General features: G+C 43.7%; 1 protein-coding gene across 3 annotated transcripts in view; it reads left to right on the top strand.

Annotated features, from left to right (window-relative positions):
* LOC125905059 (solute carrier family 2, facilitated glucose transporter member 1-like) overlaps nt 1-12,082 on the top strand; it is a 36,231-nt gene that overhangs the window by 3,169 nt on the left and 20,980 nt on the right. For 2 of the 3 annotated variants that reach the window (XM_049602862.1, XM_049602863.1), the window contains exon 3: nt 10,298-10,402. In XM_049602862.1, coding sequence (XP_049458819.1) covers nt 10,298-10,402 — 105 coding nt within the window. The remainder of the gene's footprint in view (nt 1-10,297; nt 10,403-12,082) is intronic. The other variant, XM_049602864.1, reaches the window with a different exon arrangement.

The raw sequence follows: 12,082 nt of genomic DNA, 5'->3' as shown, positions 1-12,082 counted from the left end.
AGCAGCCTGCTGTTATCGCTCGTGCCAAATATTGACCAGCTCATCAATACACGACCCTCACGCACTGAGGGACCCTCACGCTAAAATCCAGCCTGAAATGTTATTGGATTCATCCCCCAAAACAGCTCGATACATTTACCCTTCCTCCTGGCATCGCTCAAAAGTGAAGTTGATTGTCTCTTTTATAGGAAACGGTGCCAGAACTGGATGCAGGTCAGGTGTAGTCAGTGTGTGTGTGTGTGTGTGTGTGTCCACACCCACATGCACCAGCTTTGCAGTACACTCACAGGAGCATTACTTTAGTTTGTGAGGCCATGTCGCATGTGTGCGTGTGTGCATTGAGTGCCGTGTTGCTGTTACTTTCAGCCTGTGTCAATAAAGCTGTCACCTCCAGGCTGTTGCCATGGAGACCAAGGAAGGGGGGGGGGTGATGGAGGGATATGGACACTCTTGGCTGGATGGAGGGAGAGAGAGCTTAATTAAGGCAAGAAGAAAGATGAGGTTGTTGTGTAAGGATAAAATATGAGTGTGGAGTTCTGGAAGGACAATTAGATGAGTCATGGCGGTCGTCTGATTCATGCATACTGTAGTTGTACTTGAAACGTTCGTAGGTTTGTTTTCCAATTTCTTCATGTGCAGACAGCAGAGGAAATCCTATTTGTCGAGTGTCAAAGCTTAAAGGCCACACACAAGATACCAGGTGGGATTTGTGTGTCCGGGCTGTGTGATTACATTCTGTCATTATGACACCGGTTTCCATAGTAACAGAGCATCTGTTCAGCAAATGTGGTGGGTGCTGCAACAGGCTGCTAACACAGAAGTTTGTCTGGAGCTTAATTACATGCCTTATGAAACATTCTCAGCCAGTATCCCTAGATTTGTCCCTTGTTTCTGCTCTTCTTGAAACAAAATAAAATCTGTATTATGTTTGGAGCAACGATATTAAAATGCTAGAAGCCTAATCAAAGTGAGATTGAGCTGAATTATGTCAATAATGAAAAGAATATTCATCTTTCATAAGATTAAAGAGGATCTGAGAGTTTTGAATGAAGGGTTTGTCACCAAAATAAAGCACTATTCTGTAACTTCAGTGCACTTTGGAGATAAATGAGATTTTCAACAGGAAAATGTTTAAACATAAATGTTTAAGTGACACTAAAACAGCTGTATTGGTATTTGACCCACTCACTGTTTTCATCGATCCCTGTCCAAGCCATTTTGGGTGCCATCCTGTCATGTGACCAGTAATTTCTACTGAGTCACTGTGACTTGACAAAAAACAAAGCCGGACAAAGAGACAGACAGTCGGTGAGGGAGACAGAGAGAAAAGAGGAAGGTGAACTTCGGGGCAAATATAGCAGGAGCTGCGTGGGTGTGTGTGTGTGTCAGGGTTGACAAATAGCTTTTGCAGTTTTCTGAGGCACCACAGTGAGTTGCGTTTAGGTCTCATGACACGCTCTGGGCTTTTTTCTTACTGTCTCCTATAATTAATTTTTAACTTGAGTGACGATGATGATTTCAGACAGATTGTAAAGGATGAGTTCAAAAATGTAATTAATGCTGCCTGGAAGTTAAAGCTGCAATCTGATTTTACTCATTATGAGAAGTACACATAGACTGTAAAAAACTGGACATCAGCCACTGTGACATCACCCATTGGTTTGTGGACTCTTGTTTTAAAGTTTGTCAAGTTTGTCATTCTGGCCATTGTGATCTTGGATTATTGGAGCCAGACGTGACCATGGTTGGACAAGAGGGTGGAGCTAGCCTCAACGTTAGCTGCTTGCTTGGTTAGCAGGGTACATTTACAGTCCATGGCTTACTATGATAATGCTAATGCTAATTATTACCAACTAAAAACAGGCCTAAAACCAAAGACTGTATAATAAAGATGGACGACATGACAATTCCCAGAACGTGAAGCTAAAACATTTTGATCGTCATCATACTGATGTATGTTCAAGTGTTCAATTTTATAAAAAAAAAAAAAAGAAAAAGAAAAGTTTTTTGATGCTCTAAAAACGCAGTGTGATGTCATAATTGACAGCTGTGCATGCAAATCGGTGAACTCGCCATCAGTGGTGCTACTTACAATTGTTTGGACAGGTGTTTGGGTGGGAATACCATGGAGATCACTACTGTGCAGACTCTGGCTCACCAGCGCAAGACGTCAGCTGCCGTATTCCGGATATTCTGGCTTCATTTTTGTACAGTGGGAGGAACTGGACACGGGTTGTCCATCATTACATTCAGTCTATGCTTAAAGTCAAAAAAACAAAATGTACTTATCGAAAAAACTGAACACCCGACACCATGGAGGGTCTTTAAGTCCAACCAAGCGCTGAACAGACTTTTTCTGGTAACCGAAATTTTAAAATGAACTTTCACAAACTAAAAACTCACAGAAATACTGTTAAGGCTGGACCTATAATCTGTCGCTCGGGTAGTGACTTGTCCACAGATGCCACTAAACTGTCACTCAAATTGGCCAAATCTTTATTTCTACATGATTTGAGTCCTTAATAAAAAAAAATATACCTGGATGAGTTATACAAAAATTCACTCTTCATACAGTTGTCATGAACTGGTAAATTAGCTATAGAAACCAAAAGCATTTTCTGTACCAGTCTGTAAACATGTTTATTTCTGCCTTAAAGTTGGGCATTTTAACATGGGGGTCTATGGAGACTAGTCTGAGTGGGCGGAAATTCGCTGCATAGATCAGCCTCTCATTGGGCGGAACGAGCCACCCGCTGAAGTCCCGCCCTACCACCTCCGGTTGTGTTGCAGTTTTCAACCGTTTTCAACACGTCCTTTACTAACTTTTGCGGTGTTTGATCTTGCGGGGTGTAGCCATTTTTCTGCCATGGTTCTCGTCCTGTAAGCGATATTTTTGTGGGCGTGTTACACCAAAACCTGTTTCCCCTGGCAATATTTTTGCAAGCGCACCGTTGCTATGGCACCGCCCAGAACGATTGTGATTGGTTGAAAGAAATACAAGCAGCCGGGGCGTTTTTTCCTCCAATCTTAAAGTGAGAGTCGGCCCAGCCAGACCTTTCTTTTCTTGAGAAAGGTCTGGTGAGCGAGACTAATGGAGACTGACTCGCTCGATGAGCCAGCCTCAATCAGCCATTAGAGTAATTGCAGTTTTTGGCATTTCCGCATTGGCTTCATTTTTCAGCCCTGGAGACTGCCACTTAAGCATAATGATTTCTGTGCCACAGATATAAAATCTTAGACTGTGTAAGTGAAGAAAGATGCTTTTTAGTTATGTTATGGAAGTTAAACCATCCAGCATCCTTGGACCCATACAAGGGATTAAAAATGTGAAACTACGCAATCTCATTTTTTTTTACAAACTCAAGGGAAACCCAAGTGTGGGGTGCAGGATGGCGATGATGAAAAGGTGTCGAGGTTCTGGGGTCTGGGGTCCAGGTCCGTGGAATGGCGTAAAGGAGGCTGAGGTGAAGCTGGTGTGGTATACAGGTAAAGCTGGATGGAAGGAATGTGATGATGCTGAACACGGGAAAAACACATCAGGAATATAGTTCTGAATATTGTCTTAGTCGGCTGTGAGGTTTATCTACCACTGGCAGAGAGTGGTTGAATGGGGAACCAGGAAAACCGGGGAAGGGGACCACACCCACGCCAGCACACAGACAAAACTAAACAGTGGGAGGAAGACAGACAGGAACACAGGGAGGAGGAAACACATTGAAACACTTGGAGAAACACAACTTACTGCAGTGCCGTAACAATTTTACGTTTACTAAGGAGAAGGTACAGTACATCAGTTCTGAACCAGCATATCATAAATAATTTAGTCTTTTTAAAAAGCCATTGTAATTTGTCTTAATGTTATTAAGTTACTTTTAAGAAAAATTATAGAAAGATTTTAAAGACAAAGTGCCTATTTGGTCTCCATTTTAGATGCTGAAATACACAGCAAGTGCAGATAAATCCCCAACGGTCTGTTTGCAAACACACTGAGAGAGATGTGGAGGCTTTTAGTCTGTGTGGGCTCACCGGATTATTGATCGCTCATAAATGTCACCTAAATCCTCGGGGAATATATGCAAACGAAGGGAGGCAGCAAAACAGTGAAAAGGCTGTGTGACCAAAGAGAAGATTTCATTAACCTTGAGAGCCGGAAAACATCTTGGTTTTAGAAACATTTCACTGACTGAGTGGATGATTCATTTTATGAGTGCAGATGAATTACTGTTCAAAGAAGGGGAAGGTGGATTGGGTGGATGTTCACGCAGTGTAGAGGGTTTTACGAGTATGTCATATTCACTGCCTCTAACTTCTCTTCAAACGTTTCTTTACAGTTCAGTTTTCAATTTTAGGTTGCTGCAATGCAGTGGTTAATGAGTGTTTAAGGTTTAAGCAGAAAAAACACTTGATCAGTGTTGGTAAAATATCATGTTTTGGCTTAAAATTCCAGATGAAGTCAACACAAACACAGCTGGAAATATTCTGACGTCTCATTAAAAATACCCTGTTTTGCTTTTTGTTTATCCCCGACAGTGGTCTGCAGCTGTCTGCAGTTTGGCAGGTGTCTAGGAGTAACACCCTCCACCAACCCTGTCCTCCCCAGTTTACACACAGTCTGAACTATGCCTCTTTAAGAAAGCTGATATTATGCACAATTGACAATGACCCTATTTCAGGTGTAAACACATTTTGCAGAGGTGAAAACTGCTGCTCTCCCTCCACCTTATCTGCCATTGTTAAATATCAGGATGCCTCCTTGTTTATTATCACTGTTGGGATCACTGGACTTCACAGATGATTTGTTCATTTGTGTGATGCAAAGTAGACTTTTACTCTGGAACTGAAACTTCCTTCCTTTCCATGCCTTTGCACAAATGAACTCCGCTTCCCACAGTCCTCTGTTTTTCACACCTGTGTGTGAAAGCAGAAGTAAGGGCGCTCTCTTCACTTCCCAGAGGACTCTAAGTAAAAGCCCAGACACATCAAACTGACATCAAAGAACTAGTAGCAATTAAAGCCGACTTGTGCATCACCTCATGTTGCCTGTGTCTTCGCCAAAAAGTTGCCCAGAACACACAGCAAAGACTACAGCCAAGGAAAATAACTCTCCATATCAGCAGACAGTGGACATCTGTATTCGTCATTCAAAAAGGGAAACTAGATGACCGACAGGATGCTAGTTAGCCACTTAGCACATTAACAACACAATCCAGTGTTGAAAGAAGACAGCGTATCTACCGTGTGCTTACAATAATACAAGCAGTTGCAAACCATTTCTGCTAAAGAGCTCAGTGAATAAAGAAAAACAGTCTTTCCCAATGTAACAAGTTAGTTTTGATCTCATGCCCTCTTGACTTTGGCCGTTTGTTTACTTTCATCGCTTCAGTTTCTCTCCTTGTGCGCTAAGCTAAACTGCTAATCAGAGTGATTTCTTAAACCAACAGGCTGCACACTCTCTGAATAAAGCCGACAAGGGCCCACAAGGGCCAATGGTACGGGACACACCGCAGAAACTAGGGAGACAGATGCTTGACCAACAGTGACCATCAGCTTGGTGTGTCAGGGCCCCAAGAACTGCTAACCAAAACAGAGAAGTAAGTTTAGCGCCAGAAGCTACAACACAGCCTGATGAGCTGAGATGAGATGAGATGAGATAAGATAAGATAAGATAAGATAAGATAAGATAACCTGCAACAATAAGAAACAAAGCTGAGTTCATTCATGTAGAGACAAATTGTGAAAGAAATCGCCCTGAGCCTCTCAGCATGTTTCAAATCCCTCTTTTGAATAATTCCACTTTGACCTTAAGCATCTGCCACACACCTATCTGTCTCTTCATCTGATTGGTTCTGTGTGGCCAACGCCCATCTGGCGACACTGAATCCTAAGAAGTGCAGCCTGTGCTAATATTATCTGACCTAGCTCTGATGTTGTTGTACCAAGGGCAGAGGATCACCTGAGGCCTCTCCAGGTCTCTCTACTGTCTCATATATCAGCCGCACATTCTGCCACGTCAGCAGCGAGTCTGTTTATTACTGTTACAGACATCAGCAGGAACAAAGACACAGTGGCCCACTTTCTAATGCTGTGACCTAGCATGACCTGCCGGGAATTTCATAAGTGGGAGCAATCAAAAAGTGTTTTATTAACTTTGACCTTGACTGACCTTTAATAACTGTCCAGTAACCAAACTTATAGATGTTGAGAAAAAGCGAGAACAATCAACTTTGGTTGATTCGAAGAAGAGTGGATATGAAAACGTAATCCTTCTGATAGCACTGTGATGTGTCCACAGTCTACCCCACATCATACCAAAGCTGGGAAAGACTCCAGTTCCCCATGACCTTGAACAGGATGAACAGTTTAGAAAATGGAGGAATAGCTAGGTGGAGTATAAAATATATTTATTATGAAAATTATTTTTCAGTTCAAATTTTTATTCATCTGAATTATCTGATATCGATTCATAAAATACTGAGATCGATCTTTTAAAGGAATATTTCACCCGCAAAATGACCATTTGTATTGTATAACAGTTACTTGATTACTGAAATTCCTTGTAGTTTTTCTCTCATGCCTCCACAGTGGACAAAGAATCCAAAAAGGCACTAGGCTGAGGCTGTTTCTGACGCACCAAACAACAGCTCAACTTGTAAAATATCCCCACTTTGTCAGTGGACCCAGAGGCACCCTTAGGGGCTGTATAATGCGCTCCAGGTGGTGGCAGTTTGTGACGCTGCCGACAGCTACCTCAGTGGAGCGACAAAGTCTGGGAGGTAGGGAGGTGGATGGCTCAAATAAGTATCGCCCAGAATTATTATCACTTTATTTTAAAGGGGCAATAAACGAAATTCATCATTTCTAGATTCAAGGAATTAAAAAAATTGCTATGTGAAGAACTAGAGGTGTAATTTCATCTGGAGTATAGCATGACGTCACACACCCTCTCTCTGTGTTGATCTCCAGCCCCTTGTTTACAAGCCGGTCCGGCTGCACGTTCATGTACGTTCATTCCTCCTCTTCTCCGTGAGTGAGAGCGATGTTTTAGCCTAGCAGGCAGCCCGCGAGCCAGGCGGGCAGCCCGGTGGGCTGCTCAAGCTCCAGACATTAGCCCATATCCCGGTGTTTCCTCCGCAGCCTCCACTTCACCCAGCTTCACTCAGCTGCCCGACAAACCCGCTGCTTCTTCCCACTTTAACCTGAAGCAATGTTTTAGCCTAGTGGGCAGCCCGCAAGCCAGCTGCCCACTAGACTAAAACATCGCTCTCACTCACGGAGAAGAGGAGGAACGTTAGCGTTAGCTCCCGGTGTTAGCACTCGCCGAGTTGGCTGCCACCGGCTACTGGAGTAACTTACAGCTATGGAGTGCTTCTACCAGCTCCTCTAGTCACTGAGCCTCGCCTCCATCTCAGCAAATATATTACATTTATTACAAGTACCATCATCATTGAAGTAGGCAGGGGAATAGCTAAACACAGCAGAGACTGAGGCATTGCTAACTGCCAGATGAGACGAGTGGGGTGGGGGTTGGAGAGCAGAGGTAGAGGGAGGAGTGGCTCATGACACACTTTGTTTTGGTCTACAGGCAGTGCACAACAGCAAACCTAGTGGTGAAACGATTTCACTTTTTGCCCCTTTAAGAAGGTTAAGGAGAACTGCAGCACACTGTAATAAACTTCCAACATTCCCAAACATAGCTGTATAGGTAACACCTCCTCAGGTGAGACCATGAGCTGTCATTGCATCAGCCCCACAGTCAGTGTGTATTTAGCCCATTGGAGGCGTTAGAAAGTTCCACACCATCATGCTTAGGGGGAACTTGGAGAGATTGGTTCTGATGTCTGTCCATTTTCCACCATGATGACTGTGTGAATCAACACTGGGGTATTTTGCACTGATTCTGAATCTGAAACTTTTAGGCCTCTAGTTTCCCGGCGCAGCGCAGGTGGTGCAGGGTGACGAACCCCACACAGAGCTAGTTTCGAGCAGCGCAACCGAGGTGCGCTGAGATGGGTGTGGCGGCGCAGCAGGGGGAGGTGTCGACAGATCCAGCTTGACGCAGTGACAGTTTCGTGCCAAAAGGCTTCGCCGAAGGTGCGCTAAAAGCTCGCCAGCTGAAACCAGGTCTTCTGTCAGCGCAGGCGGAGCACACCCGCTGTAAGTGGCAGTTTGGCTCTGGCGGACAGTGCGCACACGTCACCAAAACCTCACAGGCAGGTTTCCAGAATGTCAGGCACATTAACAATGCAATGAATAGCCACAAAACCACTATTCAATGCAACTATCTGCAATCAGCACATAAATGTATCTCTATATTGACTGTCCCGTCACATGTGATGTCAGATCAAAGGGGATTGGCACGGTTTGGCACGTTTGGCACGCGTAATGGAAACCCAACCTGATTTGATTAACACAGCTGCAAACTAATGAGTTCACATAGGGCATTAACAGAAAAGTCGATTTATGACGTGTCGACGTCAGTGGCGCAAGTCGACACCCCCTGGGAGGAGCTGACAAGTCGTGTGTTTTTAAGCGGAGCAGACTCCAGTCATTCGGGCTTTCATAGTCGAGCGCACTTCTGCGTTGTAGTTTCCTGTAAAAATGTCCGTGAAAAATCCCCGCAATGTGAAAAATACATGCTGAGCAGTCACTGTGCGCAGAGCGGAGTCCGCGCGGTCGGAAATTCTGAGCTTTGCGCGCACAGGGCTTGCAGACGTCCACTTTGAGTCCGCGCGGACCTCTGCCCGAGTATGTTCGGGCCTTGACAGACACACATCACATGTGTGGAGATACTTCACTTTCCTCCGCCGTGTCAATGTGATGACATCATCAAATGACTTGTCAACTCAACTTCTATTGACCGATAAGTCGACCTGAAAAAAATCAAAGTCGTTAATGCCCTCACATCTCTCTCAGCCAACCACAAACAGCCACAGCATCAGATAGGGAGTATATGTTCAGCATCTGTCATCTTAGAAAAGTCAAAAGAAAAGAAACAGAGTGACAGTGCGAGAGAGAAAGAGAGAGCGCACGCGCGCACAAGAGAAACGCAACATTGATTTACAGTTGTGGTGACCTCCTCCCAGGCTACCTTTGCATCATTAGCCCGTGGAGGTCTGCTCGCAGTTCCGTATATTTGGACACTGTGAGCTTGGCCCTCCCGGACCAAAACATCAGTTTCCTCCTGGGAGAAGTTTGGCCGTCTGACGCTGCTGCTCTCTTCTGCCATGGTGAATTGAGTAAACTCTCATTACGCCTTCGCGCGGCGCATTTAAGGGCGAGGAGAGGGGCTCATTTGATTGGTGTGATGTGTGTAAAACCCACTCCATGCTTTCTCTCCTCCCTCTTTCCGACTTGCACAGGTAGGAGGGACGGAGGTGGGAAAGAGGAGTAGCTGCGCCAGTGCGCACGGTGTGCCAAACTTGCAAAATCCGCCTGGCCACACCCAGTTGGCGAAGCACAAGTGCGCTGAGCCTCCGCCTCGCCCAGTCTGTGAAACTAGAGGCCAGTCAGTGACGTTGCTCTGATTAATGTGAAATGAGCTGACTCATAAAATGCCGCAAACTCATCATCATTTCCTACATAAATGCATCTCACAGAGGCTCTGCATGGGTCGGGCATGATGTCAGTGACGGCTCACCCTGCTTTCATTACTGAGATGAATCAATTGCGTTATAGAGGCCGGCTCGTACACAGCAGCGGGCGAAGGGCTTCAGTGCTGAACTTAATCTGCATTTAGCTGATTATGTTTGAGAAAGAAAAACACAGTCGTAAAAACAATTGATGACAGAGATGCCTAGACTAAGTGTGTCTATAGACAACTTTTCAGGTTTTATTTTAAATAGGTTTGTAATAGTTTTTCAGTTGTTTACTTAACTTTTTTTTATGAGAAATACTCTGATGTTTACATGAACTACAAAGCCCACAGTGCCTCTGTAGTCACAGTCATAGTGACTTCAGTATAAATTTGATGAGTAATATGTGTGACTGCATGTGAGCTGTGTTTGTGTAGCCTGTGCATGAGCTCACTGTTTGATACCTGATATTATTGTTTATTCATCATTGACCTGTCTGCCGTCAGCATTACAGGTATATTGCATCTGTATATTGGTTGTAATCATTAGAAATTTCATTATGAGCTCGGATTTCATATTTATTATGTCTTCTCTCTGTGTCCCCTTCCTCCTCCCTTACTTTTATCTCCACATCTATCTCCATTTCCTGTGACCTCTCTCCATTCCTCTTCTCCTCCTCCTCTTCCTCCATTTTCTCCTCCTCCTCTCCCCCTTCTGTCTCACAGCAGGGAAATCAGGTAACAGGTTATCTCCTGTTCTCTCTGGGCACCGCCGTCATCGGCTCTCTGCAGTTTGGTTACAACACAGGAGTCATCAATGCTCCGGAGCAGGTTGGTAATTAGCTTGTAACATCAGAGTTTGTTTGTTTATTGCAGAGATGTGAGACTCCCTGTCTAAAGCTGCACCAAGTTTGTACCTTAAGCTTCTCAAGATGTGAACAACAGGTCATTTTAAAGGTGAATATCAAACCAAAGAGATACAAGAGGAATGGTGGTGAGTCGGCAGAGTCTCTGAATTTGTTGATGCTCGCTACTTGTATCCCTAAGTCCCTGTTTGTGGTGAAGCAGCTGTGATTACACCAGAATTTGGTTAGTGCCATCTACAGGGTCTCAATTAGTTCTGATAGGAGAGTTGTCCCTGTTGCATGGCTGCAGATATGATTTAAGCATGAAAATCATAATACTGTGTAGCTTTATACTGGATTATTTGAGTACAGATACAGATATTTATTTATTTATTTATTGCTCGTAATGTGATGGACAGTATTCATTTATGATTACAATTGTTTCTGAGCAAAAATAACCTCCCATAATACAGAATACATATAAACCTAAAATTCATTCATTCATCTTCTAACTGCTTCATTCTCTTGAGGGTCGCGGGGGGGCTGGAGCCTATCCCAGCTGACATCGGGCGAGAGGCAGGGTTAAACCTAAAATTTGATTCAGAAATTCTATTTATTCATGAATACTTAAAGAAAAAAAAAACATTTGTTGGAAAAGTCAATCAACAAAATGTGGGACACATGGCAATTAAAATGGAAGAATCAATATGGAGCAGAGAGAACAAAAAATAATTTGCCAATCTATTAAGAATCTATCAGTGGTAAATCTTAATTTGACAAGCAGATTCTATATTTGTAACTGTATGGGACTGCTGATTAGGCAGTTAAATAAAGTGACAGACTTCTCGTAAAAAGATACAGGTATGGATTACTTTATATTACCATTAAGACTGGAAGGAGGGGGAAAAAGCTAGCCTAGCTACACCGACACCTCCAAAGTCCAAATTTGTGATTGCAAAGAGGAAAACATGCTGTAACTTTCTTAGGGTTTCTCTGTTTATGTCAAAGGTGGGGTCAGAACATGGATGTATTAAGAGACCTGGATACAGCATTGAAGGCTTTCACTCCTATGAAAGTTGCCCAGTGGTGCATGAAGCCAAAAAAGCTCTGTTTCCGCAGTATGAAATCACCCGGATGATCTTCTAGACAAGACCAAAATGACCTGATAGTGAAACGACTCATTTCGCTGGGGATGTGATGCTCCAAAACATTTATCCACAGATTTACAGATGTCTCTTACCCAACGTATATCAATGGAAATGTCTTTATGGGCCCAATGGCATCACATGATGGACCATGGAAATTGCACTACCACTGTTTGGCCCATGAAAATTGGCTTTAAAACCTGGCTCACTTCCTGGGAGCCTGGGTCAGACTCAAGTCAGCCTTGAGCTGCAAATGTTAAGACTGCTTGACTAACAAGGATAAAAGACTCGACTTGACCTTGACTTGGCATTTAAGACTTGAGATTTCACTTTAACTTGAGACAGATGGCTCATTGACTTTTTTTATTTCATATTTGCATTTTCAGGATATTGAAAGTTACATTTTGTTTTTGAAGCATGATTTTGTTGATTTCTAGCACGCAAACCTGGCAACCTTCTACAACAGAACAGGTCAGCAGAGGCCAGCGCATGAGGCAGATATCATTAAAAGGCTAATCCTA

Source organism: Epinephelus fuscoguttatus, linkage group LG17, assembly GCF_011397635.1.
Source record: "Epinephelus fuscoguttatus linkage group LG17, E.fuscoguttatus.final_Chr_v1".
Taxonomy (NCBI): Eukaryota; Metazoa; Chordata; class Actinopteri; order Perciformes; family Serranidae; genus Epinephelus; species Epinephelus fuscoguttatus.
This window is presented reverse-complemented; position numbering and strand designations above follow the sequence as displayed.